Source organism: Patiria miniata, unplaced genomic scaffold (assembly GCF_015706575.1).
Source record: "Patiria miniata isolate m_02_andy unplaced genomic scaffold, ASM1570657v1 HiC_scaffold_13, whole genome shotgun sequence".
In the NCBI taxonomy this organism is placed as follows: domain Eukaryota; kingdom Metazoa; phylum Echinodermata; class Asteroidea; order Valvatida; family Asterinidae; genus Patiria; species Patiria miniata.
The window spans coordinates 608,481-631,294 of NW_024037051.1; the positions used below are offsets into that span (position 1 = coordinate 608,481).

Sequence of the window (22,814 nt, forward strand, 5' to 3'; positions counted from 1 at the left end):
TGGATCACCAGTTAGAAATACATCTCCAAATTGTGCCTTGAGTTCTACGAAAGCGTGGCTAGGGGTCTGATGTGTCGGAGGTAGATTGAGGACCAGTTTTCTGGCGGCTCCGCCGAGATATCTGACGATGGTGGAAAACTGGAGTTCTGTAGGCATAGACGTGGTCTCGATGAGGTACGTCACGTCTCGTACCCAATCATCAACGGCAATGGTTGCACCTTGGTCGCGCCCAGTGAAGATCGGTACAGTTTTCACCTGATGCGATGGAAGAAGACGATGCTGAGATGTAGGCATTGGAGACGAACGGTCAGGTCTGTGTTGATCCTGTGGTGTAAGCACTGGATAACCAGTTGAAGTAGAACCTCGTCTCAATATGGGGGTAGGCCTTATGGGGGTTGAACGCTGTATATGTGAATCTTGTACTGGTTGTCGGGGTGTGCTGCGAGATAGTCGTCTCTCGATGTCTTCCAGTTGCGTTAGCATTTGGTCTGTGGTGAGCTGGATGTTACGCAGATCTTCTTGAAAGGGAAATGCCTGTTGAGGTATGCGTCTTTCCTTGGGTCTGGTGTCTTGAGGGAGGTTGAGTCGAGGTCGACGAGACGACATTTGACCAATTGGTGCGGTGGTTGATGGGAAGATTTCGTCGTCGGACAAATGCATTCTAGAGGCTGCCATTTTGCTTTGAAGGAGACAATCTGAACTTGCGAGAAAACAGTCCAAAGGGGAGATATACAAGGGGAAAATGTGCACGAGAAAAAATGCACAAATAACACCAGCAATTGTCATCATATGAAAAATTTCACGAATGCAAATCAAATGAGATGAATCAGAGAAAAGGAATTGAGGATCAGATAAGGAAACGGATTCAAGGGTGAAAATAGCGAAATGATAATCAAAATACTCAATCAATCAGAAGGTAATCACAATACAGCAATTATGTAACTCAATCACTGTAACAAATGCACAAATATATCAGAAAATGAAAAACAAATAGTTAAAGCAATTCGAGATAACACAATAAACGATACTCAAATACAATACACCAGAACCAGCTTACACAAGCAAATGAAAATGAAGTCGAATGAAACAGTAAATTTCTCAGCAATGCAAATAGAATACACACAAAAAGAAATTCGATTACCAACTCAACTGAAAATTCGGAAGGTAAAATCAATTCACAAACGATCAAACTGTCAGACACAAACTAAATGTGTGTGCGCTGCCTTGTTTTGCACCAAGATTATGTCAATAAAGGCAAAAGAACAGTGAGCATCTGCTACCAAGTGTTGGCGCTGAAGTACTTAATCCAATTTGTACACTAGCTAGACAAGGATGCAAAGCAAGATCAATGATTGTCAACGACTTACTTAATGAAAGGGCTTTCTATCAAATCGGAATTCACAATACAACGGGGGTTTAAGAACCAGGTGAGTATTTGGATTAAATCGTAGTCTTTTATAACAACGGTTACTAGGGTAACTTACACAGCGTCGTTAATCAGCCCAATGTAGTCTTGATCGTTGTGAAGTACTATGGATCAACGGTGGTGCACGGTGCGTGTCTTTGCGATCGTATCTATGTTCAAACAGTGGGAGTCCGTGGGAAAACAAACTAGAATGTTTGAATCTTGGAAATATACATCGGACTCCGAACATCAGCGATTTCAGAAAGTTCGCGGTAAATAGTTCTTGACTTGTGAATGTCAGCGTCGGCCAGTAGTTCCAACAGTTCTGCTAGTGGATGGACGAACTTTTCCGTTAGATGGGCGCTCCAGGCGGGGTGACAGTATTCGGTAGACGGGTCAGCTCGCTGACGTTTCCGGTAGGCTGGCGCTCAAGGCTCGCTGACGGTATGGGGATGGCTTGGCAAGGTCCTTCACGTCCTGGAATACGGGAAACACAGCGGTCCGTTGCAACTGATGATGGTGTTGGTTGGTGTTACCGGACGGTGAGGAACACGGGCTCGTCTTCACGTCTTGAGTCGGGGACGGGTTGGCCTGGAACAGGGCTCTGCAGCTACCCTGTCTGCGGTGCTACCCGCACCCCGGCTGATGCTGCCGTCACACTCCTTGGGGCGAGATCCTCTTCCCGGTCGTCTACAGGATAGATGTCTTGGCCGTCGACAAGGTACAGGATTGTCGGGTGATCGTTGCCTGCCGTTGGTAAGCCCGTACCCGGATCTTCCACCAAATGTGACCCTTCTAAATAATACGGGCTGAACGGCTGATTCTCAGTTTGTGCTGGTTTATTTCTGTTGAGGAACGAAGACAACGTGTTACTTGGTCTTCGACCGAAAACAGAATCAAATATACAAAATACAAAAGAATGACTCTACAAAATACTTATGAAATAATCTAGATACTAAATACCAAAACGGATTCATCAATATTTACTCAAGAACCCGCGGTTTGCGCCTAAATTCGGGCAGCGTCCGCCATATTGAATTTTAATGTGAAAACCCAATAAATACAAGATAATTAATCCAATCTTATATAATAATGAAGAAATGAACTGCTGAATTCCTTCTACAATATCGAAATATCTATCACTCTTACGATAAGATAATTAAATGAATTCTTGAATACATGAAAAATCACAAGTCAATCAATATCCTGAAATAATCGAATATGCTTCCAAAATCAACTAAAATGACCTAAGAGCAATCTAAATCTACTCAAGGATAGTACCTGTTAACTGTGAATTAATATAAGTTATTATTATGAGAAAGATTGAGGTAAAATGTAAAAAGATCATTACCTGTTGAGGAACGAAGACAACGTGTTACTTGGTCTTCGACCGAAAACAGAATAACGAAATGTGGAAAGCGCGCGAACTGGTTTACAAAACCAAGAGGGCGCTCGCTAATTTAAATAACAGAAAACGATTACGTAATGTAAAAATAAATAGAGGGGGGTTTGCATCGCAACCGTCACATATAGTTTGAGCAGAACTTCCCAGGTTAAGGTACCGTTAGACCGCGATATACGAAGTTCGTGTCGCGGGCGCTTGCAGGCATGGCAGTTAGACTGACTGCACATAGGGGTACTATACTGGGCTTGATGCGCTACATCTTGAATTTTCTCCGCAAGTACTGGGTTTCAAGTCCTGTCCTTTTGCCAGCTTGTTGGCCTGATCACAAGCTTCCGAACAAGGTATAGTTTGTGCAGAACTTCCTAGGTTAAGGTACCGTTAGACCGCGATATACGAAGTTTGTGTCGCGGGCGCTTGCAGGCATGGCTGTTAGACTGACTGCACATAGGGGTTCTACTGGCATTGATGCGCTATATCTTAAATTTTCTCCGCAAGTACTGTGTTTCAAGACCTGTCCTTTTGCAAGCTTGTTGGCCTGATCACAAGCTTCCGAACAAGGTATAGTTTGAGTAGAACTTCCCAGGTTAAGGTACCGTTAGACCGCGATATACGAAGTTCGTGTCGCGGGCGCTTGCAGGCATGGCTGTTAGACTGACTGCACATAGGGGTACTACTGGCATTGATGCGCTATATCTTAAATTTTCTCCGCAAGTACTGGGTTTCAAGACCTGTCTTTTTGCCAGCTTGTTGGCCTGATCACAAGCTCCCGAACAAGGTATAGTTTGTGCAGTACTTCCCAGGTTAAGGTACCGTTAGACCGCAATATACGAAGTTCGTGTCGCGGGCGCTTGCAGGTATGGCTGTTAGACTGACTGCACATAGGGGTACTACTGGCATTGATGCGCTATATCTTAAATTTTCTCCGCAAGTACTCGGTTTCAAGACTTGTCCTTTTGCCAGCTTGTTGGCCTGATCACAAGCTTCCGAACAAGGTATAGTTTGAGCAGAACTTCCCAGGTTAAGGTACCGTTAGACTGCGATATACGAAGTTCGTGTCGCGTGCGCTTGCAGGCATGGCTGTTAGACTGACTGCACATAGGGGTTCTACTGGCATTGATGCGCTATATCTTAAATTTTCTCCGCAAGTACTGTGTTTCAAGACCTGTCCTTTTGCGAGCTTGTTGGCCTGATCACAAGCTTCCGAACAAGGTATAGTTTGAGCAGAACTTCCCAGGTTAAGGTACCGTTAGACCGCTATATACGAAGTTCGTGTCGCGGGCGCTTGCAGGCACGGCTGTTAGACTGACTGCACATAGGGGTACTATACTGGCATGGATGCGCTACATCTTGAATTTTCTCCGCAAGTACTCGGTTTCAAGACTTGTCCTTTTGCAAGCTTGTTGGCCTGATCACAAGCTTCCGAACAAGGTATAGTTTGAGCAGAACTTCCGAGGTTAAGGTACCGTTAGACCGCGATATACGAAGTTCGTGTCGCGGGCGCTTGCAGGCATGGCTGTTAGACTGACTGCACATAGGGGTACTACTGGCATTGATGCGCTATATCTTAAATTTTCTCCGCAAGTACTCGGTTTCAAGACTTGTCCTTTTGCCAGCTTGTTGGCCTGATCACAAGCTTCCGAACAAGGTATAGTTTGTGCAGAACTTCCCAGGTTAAGGTACCGTTAGACCGCGATATACGAAGTTCGTGTCGCGGGCGCTTGCAGGCATGGCAGTTAGACTGACTGCACATAGGGGTTCTACTGGCATTGATGGGCTATATCTTGTATTTTCTCCGCAAGTACTGGGTTTCAAGACCTGTCCTTTTGCCAGCTTGTTGGCCTGATCACAAGCTTCCGAACAAGGTATAGTTTGTGAAGAACTTCCCAGGTTAAGGTACCGTTAGGCCGCGATATACGAAGTTCGTGTCGCGGGCGCTTGCAGGCATGGCTGTTAGACTGACTGCACATAGGGGTACTATACTGGCATGGATGCGCTACATCTTGAATTTTCTCCGCAAGTACTCGGTTTCAAGACTTGTCCTTTTGCAAGCTCGTTGGCCTGATCACAAGCTTCCGAACAAGGTATAGTTTGAGCAGAACTTCCCAGGTTAAGGTACCGTTAGACCGCGATATACGAAGTTCGTGTCGCGGGCGCTTGCAGGCATGGCTGTTAGACTGACTGCACATAGGGGTACTACTGGCATTGATGCGCTATATCTTAAATTTTCTCCGCAAGTACTCGGTTTCAAGACTTGTCCTTTTGCCAGCTTGTTGGCCTGATCACAAGCTTCCGAACAAGGTATAGTTTGAGCAGAACTTCCCAGGTTAAGGTACCGTTAGACTGCGATATACGAAGTTCGTGTCGCGTGCGCTTGCAGGCATGGCTGTTAGACTGACTGCACATAGGGGTTCTACTGGCATTGATGCGCTATATCTTAAATTTTCTCCGCAAGTACTGTGTTTCAAGACCTGTCCTTTTGCGAGCTTGTTGGCCTGATCACAAGCTTCCGAACAAGGTATAGTTTGAGCAGAACTTCCCAGGTTAAGGTACCGTTAGACCGCGATATACGAAGTTCGTGTCGCGGGCGCTTGCAGGCACGGCTGTTAGACTGACTGCACATAGGGGTACTATACTGGCATGGATGCGCTACATCTTGAATTTTCTCCGCAAGTACTCGGTTTCAAGACTTGTCCTTTTGCAAGCTTGTTGGCCTGATCACAAGCTTCCGAACAAGGTATAGTTTGAGCAGAACTTCCCAGGTTAAGGTACCGTTAGACCGCGATATACGAAGTTCGTGTCGCGGGCGCTTGCAGGCATGGCTGTTAGACTGACTGCACATAGGGGTACTACTGGCATTGATGCGCTATATCTTAAATTTTCTCCGCAAGTACTCGGTTTCAAGACTTGTCCTTTTGCCAGCTTGTTGGCCTGATCACAAGCTTCCGAACAAGGTATAGTTTGTGCAGAACTTCCCAGGTTAAGGTACCGTTAGACCGCGATATACGAAGTTCGTGTCGCGGGCGCTTGCAGGCATGGCTGTTAGACTGACTGCACATAGGGGTTCTACTGGCATTGATGCGCTATATCTTGTATTTTCTCCGCAAGTACTGGGTTTCAAGACCTGTCCTTTTGCCAGCTTGTTGGCCTGATCACAAGCTTCCGAACAAGGTATAGTTTGTGAAGAACTTCCCAGGTTAAGGTACCGTTAGGCCGCGATATACGAAGTTCGTGTCGCGGGCGCTTGCAGGCATGGCTGTTAGACTGACTGCACATAGGGGTTCTACTGGCATTGATGCGCTATATCTTGAATTTTCTCCGCAAGTACTGGGTTTCAAGACCTGTCCTTTTGCAAGCTTGTTGGCCTGATCACAAGCTTCCGAACAAGGTATAGTTTGAGCAGAACTTCCCAGGTTAGGGTACCGTTAGACCGCGATATACGAAGTTCGTGTCGCGTGCGCTTGCAGGCATGGCTGTTAGACTGACTGCACATAGGGTTCTACTGGCATTGATGCGCTATATCTTAAATTTTCTCCGCAAGTACTGGGTTTCAAGACCTGTCCTTTTGCCAGCTTGTTGGCCTGATCACAAGCTTCCGAACAAGGTATAGTTTGTGCAGAACTTCCCAGGTTAAGGTACCGTTAGGACCGCGATATACGAAGTTCGTGTCGCGGGCGCTTGCAGGCATGGCTGTTAGACTGACTGCACATAGGGGTACTATACTGGCATTGATGCGCTATATCTTAAATTTTCTCCGCAAGTACTGGGTTTCAAGACCTGTCCTTTTGCAAGCTTGTTGGCCTGATCACAAGCTTCCGAACAAGGTATAGTTTGTGCAGAACTTCCCAGGTTAAGGTACCGTTAGGCCGCGATATACGAAGTTCGTGTCGCGGGCGCTTGCAGGCATGGCTGTTAGACTGACTGCACATAGGGGTACTATACTGGCATTGATGCGCTATATCTTAGATTTTCTCCGCAAGTACTGGGTTTCAAGACCTGTCCTTTTGCCAGCTTGTTGGCCTGATCACAAGCTTCCGAACAAGGTATAGTTTGTGCAGAACTTCCCAGGTTAAGGTACCGTTAGGCCGCGATATACGAAGTTCGTGTCGCGGGCGCTTGCAGGCATGGCTGTTAGACTGACTGCACATAGCGGTACTATACTGGCATTGATGCGCTACATCTTAGATTTTCTCCGCAAGTACTGGGTTTCAAGACCTGTCTTTTGCCAGCTTGTTGGCCTGATCACAAGCTTCCGAACAAGGTATAGTTTGTGCAGAACTTCTCAGGTTAAGATACCGTTAGGCCGCGATATACGAAGTTCGTGTCGCGGGCTCTTGCAGGCATGGCTGTTAGACTGACTGCACATAGGGGTACTATACTGGCATTGATGCGCTATATCTAAATTTTCTCCGCAAGTACTGGGTTTCAAGACCTGTCCTTTTGCCAGCTTGTTGGCCTGATCACAAGCTTCCGAACAAGGTATAGTTTGTGCAGAACTTCTCAGGTTAAGGTACCGTTAGGCCGCGATATACGAAGTTCGTGTCGCGGGCGCTTGCAGGCATGGCTGTTAGACTGACTGCACATAGGGGTACTATACTGGCATTGATGCGCTATATCTAAATTTTCTCCGCAAGTACTGGGTTTCAAGACCTGTCCTTTTGCCAGCTTGTTGGCCTGATCACAAGCTTCCGAACAAGGTATAGTTTGTGCAGAACTTCCCAGGTTAAGGTACCGTTAGACCGCGATATACGAAGTTCGTGTCGCGGGCGCTTGCAGGCATGGCTGTTAGACTGACTGCACATAGGGGTACTATACTGGCATTGATGCGCTATATCTTGAATTTTCTCCGCAAGTACTCGGTTTCAAGACCTGTCCTTTTGCAAGCTTGTTGGCCTGATCACAAGCTTCCGAACAAGGTATAGTTTGTGCAGAACTTCCCAGGTTAAGGTACCGTTAGACCGCGATATACGAAGTTCGTGTCGCGGGCGCTTGCAGGCATGGCTGTTAGACTGACTGCACATAGGGGTACTACTGGCATTGATGCGCTATATCTTAAATTTTCTCCGCAAGTACTGGGTTTCAAGACTTGTCCTTTTGCCAGCTTGTTGGCCTGATCACAAGCTTCCGAACAAGGTATAGTTTGTGCAGAACTTCCCAGGTTAAGGTACCGTTAGACCGCGATATACGAAGTTCGTGTCGCGGGCGCTTGCAGGCATGGCTGTTAGACTGACTGCACATAGGGGTTCTACTGGCATTGATGCGCTATATCTTGTAATTTTCTCCGCAAGTACTGGGTTTCAAGACCTGTCCTTTTGCCAGCTTGTTGGCCTGATCACAAGCTTCCGAACAAGGTATAGTTTGTGCAGAACTTCCCAGGTTAAGGTACCGTTAGGCCGCGATATACGAAGTTCGTGTCGCGGGCGCTTGCAGGCATGGCTGTTAGACTGACTGCACATAGGGGTTCTACTGGCATTGATGCGCTATATCTTGAATTTTCTCCGCAAGTACTGGGTTTCAAGACCTGTCCTTTTGCCAGCTTGTTGGCCTGATCACAAGCTTCCGAACAAGGTATAGTTTGAGCAGAACTTCCCAGGTTAAGGTACCGTTAGACCGCGATATACGAAGTTCGTGTCGCGTGCGCTTGCAGGCATGGCTGTTAGACTGACTGCACATAGGGGTTCTACTGGCATTGATGCGCTATATCTTAATTTTCTCCGCAAGTACTGGGTTTCAAGACCTGTCCTTTTGCCAGCTTGTTGGCCTGATCACAAGCTTCCGAACAAGGTATAGTTTGTGCAGAACTTCCCAGGTTAAGGTACCGTTAGGACGCGATATACGAAGTTCGTGTCGCGGGCGCTTGCAGGCATGGCTGTTAGACTGACTGCACATAGGGGTACTATACTGGCATTGATGCGCTATATCTTAAATTTTCTCCGCAAGTACTGGGTTTCAAGACCTGTCCTTTTGCAAGCTTGTTGGCCTGATCACAAGCTTCCGAACAAGGTATAGTTTGTGCAGAACTTCCCAGGTTAAGGTACCGTTAGGCCGCGATATACGAAGTTCGTGTCGCGGGCGCTTGCAGGCATGGCTGTTAGACTGACTGCACATAGGGGTACTATACTGGCATTGATGCGCTATATCTTAGATTTTCTCCGCAAGTACTGGGTTTCAAGACCTGTCCTTTTGCCAGCTTGTTGGCCTGATCACAAGCTTCCGAACAAGGTATAGTTTGTGCAGAACTTCCCAGGTTAAGGTACCGTTAGGCCGCGATATACGAAGTTCGTGTCGCGGGCGCTTGCAGGCATGGCTGTTAGACTGACTGCACATAGGGGTACTATACTGGCATTGATGCGCTATATCTTAGATTTTCTCCGCAAGTACTGGGTTTCAAGACCTGTCTTTTTGCCAGCTTGTTGGCCTGATCACAAGCTTCCGAACAAGGTATAGTTTGTGCAGAACTTCTCAGGTTAAGATACCGTTAGGCCGCGATATACGAAGTTCGTGTCGCGGGCGCTTGCAGGCATGGCTGTTAGACTGACTGCACATAGGGGTACTATACTGGCATTGATGCGCTATATCTAAATTTTCTCCGCAAGTACTGGGTTTCAAGACCTGTCCTTTTGCCAGCTTGTTGGCCTGATCACAAGCTTCCGAACAAGGTATAGTTTGTGCAGAACTTCCCAGGTTAAGGTACCGTTAGGCCGCGATATACGAAGTTCGTGAGGCGGGCGCTTGCAGGCATGGCTGTTAGACTGACTGCACATAGGGGTTCTACTGGCATTGATGCGCTATATCTTGAATTTTCTCCGCAAGTACTGGTTTTCAAGACCTGTCCTTTTGCCAGCTTGTTGGCCTGATCACAAGCTTCCGAACAAGGTATAGTTTGTGCAGAACTTCCCAGGTTAAGGTACCGTTAGGCCGCGATATACGAAGTTCGTGTCGCGGGCGCTTGCAGGCATGGCTGTTAGACTGACTGCACATAGGGGTACTATACTGGCATTGATGCGCTATATCTTAAATTTTCTCCGCAAGTACTGGGTTTCAAGACCTGTCCTTTTGCCAGCTTGTTGGCCTGATCACAAGCTTCCGAACAAGGTATAGTTTGTGCAGAACTTCCCAGGTTAAGGTACCGTTAGGCCGCGATATACGAAGTTCGTGTCGCGGGCGCTTGCAGGCATGGCTGTTAGACTGACTGCACATAGGGGTTATACTGGCATTGATGCGCTATATCTTTAATTTTCTCCGCAAGTACTGGGTTTCAAGACCTGTCCTTTTGCCAGCTTGTTGGCCTGATCACAAGCTTCCGAACAAGGTATAGTTTGTGCAGAACTTCCAAGGTTAAGGTACCGTTAGACCGCGATATACGAAGTTCGTGTCGCGGGCGCTTGCAGGCATGGCTGTTAGACTGACTGCACATAGGGGTACTACTGGCATTGATGCGCTATATCTTAAATTTTCTCCGCAAGTACTCGGTTTCAAGACCTGTCCTTTTGCCAGCTTGTTGGCCTGATCACAAGCTTCCGAACAAGGTATAGTTTGTGCAGAACTTCCCAGGTTAAGGTACCGTTAGGCCGCGATATACGAAGTTCGTGTCGCGGGCGCTTGCAGGCATGGCTGTTAGACTGACTGCACATAGGGGTACTATACTGGCATTGATGCGCTATATCTTATATTTTCTCCGCAAGTACTGGGTTTCAAGACCTGTCCTTTTGCCAGCTTGTTGGCCTGATCACAAGCTTCCGAACAAGGTATAGTTTGTGCAGAACTTCCCAGGTTAAGGTACCGTTAGGCCGCGATATACGAAGTTCGTGTCGCGGGCGCTTGCAGGCATGGCTGTTAGACTGACTGCACATAGGGGTTCTACTGGCATTGATGCGCTATATCTTGAATTTTCTCCGCAAGTACTATGTTTCAAGACCTGTCCTTTTGCCAGCTTGTTGGCCTGATCACAAGCTTCCGAACAAGGTATAGTTTGTGCAGAACTTCCCAGGTTAAGGTACCGTTAGGCCGCGATATACGAAGTTCGTGTCGCGGGCGCTTGCAGGCATGGCTGTTAGACTGACTGCACATAGGGGTACTATACTGGCATTGATGCGCTATATCTTAAATTTTCTCCGCAAGTACTGGGTTTCAAGACCTGTTCTTTTGCCAGCTTGTTGCCCTGATCACAAGCTTCCGAACAAGGTATAGTTTGTGCAGAACTTCCCAGGTTAAGGTACCGTTAGGCCGCGATATACGAAGTTCGTGTCGCGGGCGCTTGCAGGCATGGCTGTTAGACTGACTGCACATAGGGGTACTATACTGGCATTGATGCGCTATATCTATATTTTCTCCGCAAGTACTGGGTTTCAAGACCTGTCCTTTTGCCAGCTTGTTGGCCTGATCACAAGCTTCCGAACAAGGTATAGTTTGTGCAGAACTTCCCAGGTTAAGGTACCGTTAGGCCGCGATATACGAAGTTCGTGTCGCGGGCGCTTGCAGGCATGGCTGTTAGACTGACTGCACATAGGGGTTCTACTGGCATTGATGCGCTATATCTTGAATTTTCTCCGCAAGTACTGGGTTTCAAGACCTGTCCTTTTGCCAGCTTGTTGGCCTGATCACAAGCTTCCGAACAAGGTATAGTTTGTGCAGAACTTCCCAGGTTAAGGTACCGTTAGACCGCGATATACGAAGTTCGTGTCGCGGGCGCTTGCAGGCATGGCTGTTAGACTGACTGCACATAGGGGTTCTACTGGCATTGATGCGCTATATCTTAAATTTTCTCCGCAAGTACTGGTTTCAAGACCTGTCCTTTTGCCAGCTTGTTGGCCTGATCACAAGCTTCCGAACAAGGTATAGTTTGTGCAGAACTTCCCAGGTTAAGGTACCGTTAGACCGCGATATACGAAGTTCGTGTCGCGGGCGCTTGCAGGCATGGCTGTTAGACTGACTGCACATAGGGGTACTATACTGGCATTGATGCGCTATATCTTGAATTTTCTCCGCAAGTACTCGGTTTCAAGACTTGTCCTTTTGCCAGCTTGTTGGCCTGATCACAAGCTTCCGAACAAGGTATAGTTTGTGCAGAACTTCCCAGGTTAAGGTACCGTTAGACCGCGATATACGAAGTTCGTGTCGCGGGCGCTTGCAGGCATGGCTGTTAGACTGACTGCACATAGGGGTACTACTGGCATTGATGCGCTATATCTTAAATTTTCTCCGCAAGTACTCGGTTTCAAGACTTGTCCTTTTGCCAGCTTGTTGGCCTGATCACAAGCTTCCGAACAAGGTATAGTTTGTGCAGAACTTCCCAGGTTAAGGTACCGTTAGACCGCGATATACGAAGTTCGTGTCGCGGGCGCTTGCAGGCATGGCTGTTAGACTGACTGCACATAGGGGTTCTACTGGCATTGATGCGCTATATCTTGAATTTTCTCCGCAAGTACTGGGTTTCAAGACCTGTCCTTTTGCCAGCTTGTTGGCCTGATCACAAGCTTCCGAACAAGGTATAGTTTGTGCAGAACTTCCCAGGTTAAGGTACCGTTAGGCCGCGATATACGAAGTTCGTGTCGCGGGCGCTTGCAGGCATGGCTGTTAGACTGACTGCACATAGGGGTTCTACTGGCATTGATGCGCTATATCTTGAATTTTCTCCGCAAGTACTGGGTTTCAAGACCTGTCCTTTTGCAAGCTTGTTGGCCTGATCACAAGCTTCCGAACAAGGTATAGTTTGTGCAGAACTTCCCAGGTTAGGTACCGTTAGACCGCGATATACGAAGTTCGTGTCGCGGGCGCTTGCAGGCATGGCTGTTAGACTGACTGCACATAGGGGTTCTACTGGCATTGATGCGCTATATCTTAAATTTTCTCCGCAAGTACTGGGTTTCAAGACCTGTCCTTTTGCCAGCTTGTTGGCCTGATCACAAGCTTCCGAACAAGGTATAGTTTGTGCAGAACTTCCCAGGTTAAGGTACCGTTAGGACCGCGATATACGAAGTTCGTGTCGCGGGCGCTTGCAGGCATGGCTGTTAGACTGACTGCACATAGGGGTACTATACTGGCATTGATGCGCTATATCTTAATTTTCTCCGCAAGTACTGGGTTTCAAGACCTGTCCTTTTGCCAGCTTGTTGGCCTGATCACAAGCTTCCGAACAAGGTATAGTTTGTGCAGAACTTCCCAGGTTAAGGTACCGTTAGGCCGCGATATACGAAGTTCGTGTCGCGGGCGCTTGCAGGCATGGCTGTTAGACTGACTGCACATAGGGGTACTATACTGGCATTGATGCGCTATATCTTAAATTTTCTCCGCAAGTACTGGGTTTCAAGACCTGTCCTTTTGCCAGCTTGTTGGCCTGATCACAAGCTTCCGAACAAGGTATAGTTTGTGCAGAACTTCCCAGGTTAAGGTACCGTTAGGCCGCGATATACGAAGTTCGTGTCGCGGGCGCTTGCAGGCATGGCTGTTAGACTGACTGCACATAGGGGTACTATACTGGCATTGATGCGCTATATCTTAGATTTTCTCCGCAAGTACTGGGTTTCAAGACCTGTCCTTTTGCCAGCTTGTTGGCCTGATCACAAGCTTCCGAACAAGGTATAGTTTGTGCAGAACTTCCCAGGTTAAGGTACCGTTAGGCCGCGATATACGAAGTTCGTGTCGCGGGCGCTTGCAGGCATGGCTGTTAGACTGACTGCACATAGGGGTACTATACTGGCATTGATGCGCTATATCTAAATTTTCTCCGCAAGTACTGGGTTTCAAGACCTGTCCTTTTGCCAGCTTGTTGGCCTGATCACAAGCTTCCGAACAAGGTATAGTTTGTGCAGAACTTCTCAGGTTAAGGTACCGTTAGGCCGCGATATACGAAGTTCGTGTCGCGGGCGCTTGCAGGCATGGCTGTTAGACTGACTGCACATAGGGGTACTATACTGGCATTGATGCGCTATATCTAAATTTTCTCCGCAAGTACTGGGTTTCAAGACCTGTCCTTTTGCCAGCTTGTTGGCCTGATCACAAGCTTCCGAACAAGGTATAGTTTGTGCAGAACTTCCCAGGTTAAGGTACCGTTAGACCGCGATATACGAAGTTCGTGTCGCGGGCGCTTGCAGGCATGGCTGTTAGACTGACTGCACATAGGGGTACTATACTGGCATTGATGCGCTATATCTTGAATTTTCTCCGCAAGTACTGGGTTTCAAGACCTGTCCTTTTGCCAGCTTGTTGGCCTGATCACAAGCTTCCGAACAAGGTATAGTTTGTGCAGAACTTCCCAGGTTAAGGTACCGTTAGACCGCGATATACGAAGTTCGTGTCGCGGGCGCTTGCAGGCATGGCTGTTAGACTGACTGCACATAGGGGTACTACTGGCATTGATGCGCTATATCTTAAATTTTCTCCGCAAGTACTGGGTTTCAAGACCTGTCCTTTTGCCAGCTTGTTGGCCTGATCACAAGCTTCCGAACAAGGTATAGTTTGTGCAGAACTTCCCAGGTTAAGGTACCGTTAGACCGCGATATACGAAGTTCGTGTCGCGGGCGCTTGCAGGCATGGCTGTTAGACTGACTGCACATAGGGGTTCTACTGGCATTGATGCGCTATATCTTGAATTTTCTCCGCAAGTACTGGGTTTCAAGACCTGTCCTTTTGCCAGCTTGTTGGCCTGATCACAAGCTTCCGAACAAGGTATAGTTTGTGCAGAACTTCCCAGGTTAAGGTACCGTTAGGCCGCGATATACGAAGTTCGTGTCGCGGGCGCTTGCAGGCATGGCTGTTAGACTGACTGCACATAGGGGTTCTACTGGCATTGATGCGCTATATCTTGAATTTTCTCCGCAAGTACTGGGTTTCAAGACCTGTCCTTTTGCCAGCTTGTTGGCCTGATCACAAGCTTCCGAACAAGGTATAGTTTGTGCAGAACTTCCCAGGTTAAGGTACCGTTAGACCGCGATATACGAAGTTCGTGTCGCGGGCGCTTGCAGGCATGGCTGTTAGACTGACTGCACATAGGGGTTCTACTGGCATTGATGCGCTATATCTTAATTTTCTCCGCAAGTACTGGGTTTCAAGACCTGTCCTTTTGCCAGCTTGTTGGCCTGATCACAAGCTTCCGAACAAGGTATAGTTTGTGCAGAACTTCCCAGGTTAAGGTACCGTTAGGACGCGATATACGAAGTTCGTGTCGCGGGCGCTTGCAGGCATGGCTGTTAGACTGACTGCACATAGGGGTACTATACTGGCATTGATGCGCTATATCTTAAATTTTCTCCGCAAGTACTGGGTTTCAAGACCTGTCCTTTTGCCAGCTTGTTGGCCTGATCACAAGCTTCCGAACAAGGTATAGTTTGTGCAGAACTTCCCAGGTTAAGGTACCGTTAGGCCGCGATATACGAAGTTCGTGTCGCGGGCGCTTGCAGGCATGGCTGTTAGACTGACTGCACATAGGGGTACTATACTGGCATTGATGCGCTATATCTTAAATTTTCTCCGCAAGTACTGGGTTTCAAGACCTGTCCTTTTGCCAGCTTGTTGGCCTGATCACAAGCTTCCGAACAAGGTATAGTTTGTGCAGAACTTCCCAGGTTAAGGTACCGTTAGGCCGCGATATACGAAGTTCGTGTCGCGGGCGCTTGCAGGCATGGCTGTTAGACTGACTGCACATAGGGGTACTATACTGGCATTGATGCGCTATATCTTAGATTTTCTCCGCAAGTACTGGGTTTCAAGACCTGTCCTTTTGCCAGCTTGTTGGCCTGATCACAAGCTTCCGAACAAGGTATAGTTTGTGCAGAACTTCCCAGGTTAAGGTACCGTTAGGCCGCGATATACGAAGTTCGTGTCGCGGGCGCTTGCAGGCATGGCTGTTAGACTGACTGCACATAGGGGTACTATACTGGCATTGATGCGCTATATCTAAATTTTCTCCGCAAGTACTGGGTTTCAAGACCTGTCCTTTTGCCAGCTTGTTGGCCTGATCACAAGCTTCCGAACAAGGTATAGTTTGTGCAGAACTTCCCAGGTTAAGGTACCGTTAGGCCGCGATATACGAAGTTCGTGTCGCGGGCGCTTGCAGGCATGGCTGTTAGACTGACTGCACATAGGGGTTCTACTGGCATTGATGCGCTATATCTTGAATTTTCTCCGCAAGTACTGGGTTTCAAGACCTGTCCTTTTGCCAGCTTGTTGGCCTGATCACAAGCTTCCGAACAAGGTATAGTTTGTGCAGAACTTCCCAGGTTAAGGTACCGTTAGGCCGCGATATACGAAGTTCGTGTCGCGGGCGCTTGCAGGCATGGCTGTTAGACTGACTGCACATAGGGGTACTATACTGGCATTGATGCGCTATATCTTAAATTTTCTCCGCAAGTACTGGGTTTCAAGACCTGTCCTTTTGCCAGCTTGTTGGCCTGATCACAAGCTTCCGAACAAGGTATAGTTTGTGCAGAACTTCCCAGGTTAAGGTACCGTTAGGCCGCGATATACGAAGTTCGTGTCGCGGGCGCTTGCAGGCATGGCTGTTAGACTGACTGCACATAGGGGTTATACTGGCATTGATGCGCTATATCTTTAATTTTCTCCGCAAGTACTGGGTTTCAAGACCTGTCCTTTTGCCAGCTTGTTGGCCTGATCACAAGCTTCCGAACAAGGTATAGTTTGTGCAGAACTTCCCAGGTTAAGGTACCGTTAGGCCGCGATATACGAAGTTCGTGTCGCGGGCGCTTGCAGGCATGGCTGTTAGACTGACTGCACATAGGGGTACTACTGGCATTGATGCGCTATATCTTAAATTTTCTCCGCAAGTACTGGGTTTCAAGACCTGTCCTTTTGCCAGCTTGTTGGCCTGATCACAAGCTTCCGAACAAGGTATAGTTTGTGCAGAACTTCCCAGGTTAAGGTACCGTTAGGCCGCGATATACGAAGTTCGTGTCGCGGGCGCTTGCAGGCATGGCTGTTAGACTGACTGCACATAGGGGTACTATACTGGCATTGATGCGCTATATCTTAAATTTTCTCCGCAAGTACTGGGTTTCAAGACCTGTCCTTTTGCCAGCTTGTTGGCCTGATCACAAGCTTCCGAACAAGGTATAGTTTGTGCAGAACTTCCCAGGTTAAGGTACCGTTAGGCCGCGATATACGAAGTTCGTGTCGCGGGCGCTTGCAGGCATGGCTGTTAGACTGACTGCACATAGGGGTTCTACTGGCATTGATGCGCTATATCTTGAATTTTCTCCGCAAGTACTGGGTTTCAAGACCTGTCCTTTTGCCAGCTTGTTGGCCTGATCACAAGCTTCCGAACAAGGTATAGTTTGTGCAGAACTTCCCAGGTTAAGGTACCGTTAGGCCGCGATATACGAAGTTCGTGTCGCGGGCGCTTGCAGGCATGGCTGTTAGACTGACTGCACATAGGGGTACTATACTGGCATTGATGCGCTATATCTTAAATTTTCTCCGCAAGTACTGGGTTTCAAGACCTGTCCTTTTGCCAGCTTGTTGCCCTGATCACAAGCTTCCGAACAAGGTATAGTTTGTGCAGAACTTCCCAGGTTAAGGTACCGTTAGGCCGCGATATACGAAGTTCGTGTCGCGGGCGCTTGCAGGCATGGCTGTTAGACTGACTGCACATAGGGGTACTATACTGGCATTGATGCGCTATATCTTAAATTTTCTCCGCAAGTACTGTGTTTCAAGACCTGTCCTTTTGCCAGCTTGTTGGCCTGATCACAAGCTTCCGAACAAGGTATAGTTTGTGCAGAACTTCCCAGGTTAAGGTACCGTTAGGCCGCGATATACGAAGTTCGTGTCGCGGGCGCTTGCAGGCATGGCTGTTAGACTGACTGCACATAGGGGTTCTACTGGCATTGATGCGCTATATCTTGAATTTTCTCCGCAAGTACTGGGTTTCAAGACCTGTCCTTTTGCCAGCTTGTTGGCCTGATCACAAGCTTCCGAACAAGGTATAGTTTGTGCAGAACTTCCCAGGTTAAGGTACCGTTAGGCCGCGATATACGAAGTTCGTGTCGCGGGCGCTTGCAGGCATGGCTGTTAGACTGACTGCACATAGGGGTACTACTGGCATTGATGCGCTATATCTTGAATTTTCTCCGCAAGTACTGGTTTCAAGACCTGTCCTTTTGCCAGCTTGTTGGCCTGATCACAAGCTTCCGAACAAGGTATAGTTTGTGCAGAACTTCCCAGGTTAAGGTACCGTTAGGCCGCGATATACGAAGTTCGTGTCGCGGGCGCTTGCAGGCATGGCTGTTAGACTGACTGCACATAGGGGTACTATACTGGCATTGATGCGCTATATCTTATATTTTCTCCGCAAGTACTGGGTTTCAAGACCTGTCCTTTTGCCAGCTTGTTGGCCTGATCACAAGCTTCCGAACAAGGTATAGTTTGTGCAGAACTTCCCAGGTTAAGGTACCGTTAGGCCGCGATATACGAAGTTCGTGTCGCGGGCGCTTGCAGGCATGGCTGTTAGACTGACTGCACATAGGGGTACTACTGGCATTGATGCGCTATATCTTTATTTTCTCCGCAAGTACTGGGTTTCAAGACCTGTCCTTTTGCCAGCTTGTTGGCCTGATCACAAGCTTCCGAACAAGGTATAGTTTGTGCAGAACTTCCCAGGTTAAGGTACCGTTAGACCGCGATATACGAAGTTCGTGTCGCGGGCGCTTGCAGGCATGGCTGTTAGACTGACTGCACATAGGGGTCTATTGGCATTGATGCGCTATATCTTGAATTTTCTCCGCAAGTACTTGGTTTCAAGACCTGTCCTTTTGCCAGCTTGTTGGCCTGATCACAAGCTTCCGAACAAGGTATAGTTTGTGCAGAACTTCCCAGGTTAAGGTACCGTTAGGCCGCGATATACGAAGTTCGTGTCGCGGGCGCTTGCAGGCATGGCTGTTAGACTGACTGCACATAGGGGTTCTACTGGCATTGATGCGCTATATCTTGAATTTTCTCCGCAAGTACTGGGTTTCAAGACCTGTCCTTTTGCCAGCTTGTTGGCCTGATCACAAGCTTCCGAACAAGGTATAGTTTGTGCAGAACTTCCCAGGTTAAGGTACCGTTAGACCGCGATATACGAAGTTCGTGTCGCGGGCGCTTGCAGGCATGGCTGTTAGACTGACTGCACATAGGGGTACTACTGGCATTGATGCGCTATATCTTAAATTTTCTCCGCAAGTACTGGGTTTCAAGACCTGTCCTTTTGCCAGCTTGTTGGCCTGATCACAAGCTTCCGAACAAGGTATAGTTTGTGCAGAACTTCCCAGGTTAAGGTACCGTTAGGCCGCGATATACGAAGTTCGTGTCGCGGGCGCTTGCAGGCATGGCTGTTAGACTGACTGCACATAGGGGTTCTACTGGCATTGATGCGCTATATCTTGAATTTTCTCCGCAAGTACTTGGTTTCAAGACCTGTCCTTTTGCCAGCTTGTTGGCCTGATCACAAGCTTCCGAACAAGGTATAGTTTGTGCAGAACTTCCCAGGTTAAGGTACCGTTAGGCCGCGATATACGAAGTTCGTGTCGCGGGCGCTTGCAGGCATGGCTGTTAGACTGACTGCACATAGGGGTACTATACTGGCATTGATGCGCTATATCTTATTTTTCTCCGCAAGTACTGGGTTTCAAGACCTGTCCTTTTGCCAGCTTGTTGGCCTGATCACAAGCTTCCGAACAAGGTATAGTTTGTGCAGAACTTCCCAGGTTAAGGTACCGTTAGGCCGCGATATACGAAGTTCGTGTCGCGGGCGCTTGCAGGCATGGCTGTTAGACTGACTGCACATAGGGGTACTATACTGGCATTGATGCGCTATATCTTAAATTTTCTCCGCAAGTACTGGTTTCAAGACCTGTTCTTTTGCCAGCTTGTTGGCCTGATCACAAGCTTCCGAACAAGGTATAGTTTGTGCAGAACTTCCCAGGTTAAGGTACCGTTAGCCGCGATATACGAAGTTCGTGTCGCGGGCGCTTGCAGGCATGGCTGTTAGACTGACTGCACATAGGGGTACTATACTGGCATTGATGCGCTATATCTTAAATTTTCTCCGCAAGTACTGGGTTTCAAGACCTGTCCTTTTGCCAGCTTGTTGGCCTGATCACAAGCTTCCGAACAAGGTATAGTTTGTGCAGAACTTCCCAGGTTAAGGTACCGTTAGGCCGCGATATACGAAGTTCGTGTCGCGGGCGCTTGCAGGCATGGCTGTTAGACTGACTGCACATAGGGGTACTACTGGCATTGATGCGCTATATCTTAAATTTTCTCCGCAAGTACTGGGTTTCAAGACCTGTCCTTTTGCCAGCTTGTTGGCCTGATCACAAGCTTCCGAACAAGGTATAGTTTGTGCAGAACTTCCCAGGTTAAGGTACCGTTAGGCCGCGATATACGAAGTTCGTGTCGCGGGCGCTTGCAGGCATGGCTGTTAGACTGACTGCACATAGGGGTACTACTGGCATTGATGCGCTATATCTTGAATTTTCTCCGCAAGTACTGGTTTCAAGACCTGTCCTTTTGCCAGCTTGTTGGCCTGATCACAAGCTTCCGAACAAGGTATAGTTTGTGCAGAACTTCCCAGGTTAAGGTACCGTTAGCCGCGATATACGAAGTTCGTGTCGCGGGCGCTTGCAGGCATGGCTGTTAGACTGACTGCACATAGGGGTACTATACTGGCATTGATGCGCTATATCTTAATTTTCTCCGCAAGTACTGGGTTTCAAGACCTGTCCTTTTGCCAGCTTGTTGGCCTGATCACAAGCTTCCGAACAAGGTATAGTTTGTGCAGAACTTCCCAGTTTAAGGTACCGTTAGGCCGCGATATACGAAGTTCGTGTCGCGGGCGCTTGCAGGCATGGCTGTTAGACTGACTGCACATAGGGGTTCTACTGGCATTGATGCGCTATATCTTAAATTTTCTCCGCAAGTACTGGGTTTCAAGACCTGTCCTTTTGCCAGCTTGTTGGCCTGATCACAAGCTTCCGAACAAGGTATAGTTTGTGCAGAACTTCCCAGGTTAAGGTACCGTTAGGCCGCGATATACGAAGTTCGTGTCGCGGGCGCTTGCAGGCATGGCTGTTAGACTGACTGCACATAGGGGTACTACTGGCATTGATGCGCTATATCTTGAATTTTCTCCGCAAGTACTGGGTTTCAAGACCTGTCCTTTTGCCAGCTTGTTGGCCTGATCACAAGCTTCCGAACAAGGTATAGTTTGTGCAGAACTTCCCAGGTTAAGGTACCGTTAGGCCGCGATATACGAAGTTCGTGTCGCGGGCGGGGCTTGCAGGCATGGCTGTTAGACTGACTGCACATAGGGGTTCTACTGGCATTGATGCGCTATATCTTGAATTTTCTCCGCAAGTACTGGTTTCAAGACCTGTCCTTTTGCCAGCTTGTTGGCCTGATCACAAGCTTCCGAACAAGGTATAGTTTGTGCAGAACTTCCCAGGTTAAGGTACCGTTAGGCCGCGATATACGAAGTTCGTGTCGCGGGCGCTTGCAGGCATGGCTGTTAGACTGACTGCACATAGGGGTACTATACTGGCATTGATGCGCTATATCTTAAATTTTCTCCGCAAGTACTGGGTTTCAAGACCTGTCCTTTTGCCTTGTTGGCCTGATCACAAGCTTCCGAACAAGGTATAGTTTGTGCAGAACTTCCCAGGTTAAGGTACCGTTAGGCCGCGATATACGAAGTTCGTGTCGCGGGCGCTTGCAGGCATGGCTGTTAGACTGACTGCACATAGGGGTACTACTGGCATTGATGCGCTATATCTTGAATTTTCTCCGCAAGTACTGGGTTTCAAGACCTGTCCTTTTGCCAGCTTGTTGGCCTGATCACAAGCTTCCGAACAAGGTATAGTTTGTGCAGAACTTCCCAGGTTAAGGTACCGTTAGCCGCGATATACGAAGTTCGTGTCGCGGGCGCTTGCAGGCATGGCTGTTAGACTGACTGCACATAGGGGTACTACTGGCATTGATGCGCTATATCTTAATTTTCTCCGCAAGTACTGGGTTTCAAGACCTGTCCTTTTGCCAGCTTGTTGGCCTGATCACAAGCTTCCGAACAAGGTATAGTTTGTGCAGAACTTCCCAGGTTAAGGTACCGTTAGGCCGCGATATACGAAGTTCGTGTCGCGGGCGCTTGCAGGCATGGCTGTTAGACTGACTGCACATAGGGGTACTATACTGGCATTGATGCGCTATATCTTAATTTTCTCCGCAAGTACTGGGTTTTCAAGACCTGTCCTTTTGCCAGCTTGTTGGCCTGATCACAAGCTTCCGAACAAGGTATAGTTTGTGCAGAACTTCCAGGTTAAGGTACCGTTAGGCCGCGATATACGAAGTTCGTGTCGCGGGCGCTTGCAGGCATGGCTGTTAGACTGACTGCACATAGGGGTACTACTGGCATTGATGCGCTATATCTTAAATTTTCTCCGCAAGTACTGGGTTTCAAGACCTGTCCTTTTGCCAGCTTGTTGGCCTGATCACAAGCTTCCGAACAAGGTATAGTTTGTGCAGAACTTCCCAGGTTAAGGTACCGTTAGCCGCGATATACGAAGTTCGTGTCGCGGGCGCTTGCAGGCATGCTGTTAGACTGACTGCACATAGGGTTCTACTGGCATTGATGCGCTATATCTTGAATTTTCTCCGCAAGTACTGGGTTTCAAGATCCCAACAAGAACCATGTCCTTTTGCAGCTTGTTGGCTGATTACAAGCTCCGAACAAGGTATAGTTTGTGCAGAACTTCCCAGGTTAAGGTACCGTTAGACCGCGATATACGAAGTTCGTGTCGCGGGCGCTTGCAGGCATGGCTGTTAGACTGACTGCACATAGGGGTACTACTGGCATTGATGCGCTATATCTTGAATTTTCTCCGCAAGTACTGGGTTTCAAGACCTGTCCTTTTGCCAGCTTGTTGGCCTGATCACAAGCTTCCGAACAAGGTATAGTTTGTGCAGAACTTCCCAGGTTAAGGTACCGTTAGGCCGCGATTATACGAAAGTTCGTGTCGCGGG

The 22,814-nt window shown here is 48.1% G+C and overlaps 1 protein-coding gene across 1 annotated transcript in view; it reads right to left on the reverse strand.

Annotated features, from left to right (window-relative positions):
- Positions 1 to 1,661: 1,661 nt before the first annotated feature.
- LOC119721465 overlaps positions 1,662 to 22,814 on the reverse strand; it is a 33,461-nt gene continuing 12,308 nt past the window's right edge. Inside the window, exons 2-3 of the mRNA XM_038191546.1 lie at positions 2,757 to 2,860; positions 1,662 to 2,250 (exon numbers count right to left, since the gene is read on the reverse strand). Of these exons, the coding sequence (XP_038047474.1) occupies positions 2,016 to 2,250; positions 2,757 to 2,860 (339 nt within the window). The 3' untranslated portion in view covers positions 1,662 to 2,015. The remainder of the gene's footprint in view (positions 2,251 to 2,756; positions 2,861 to 22,814) is intronic.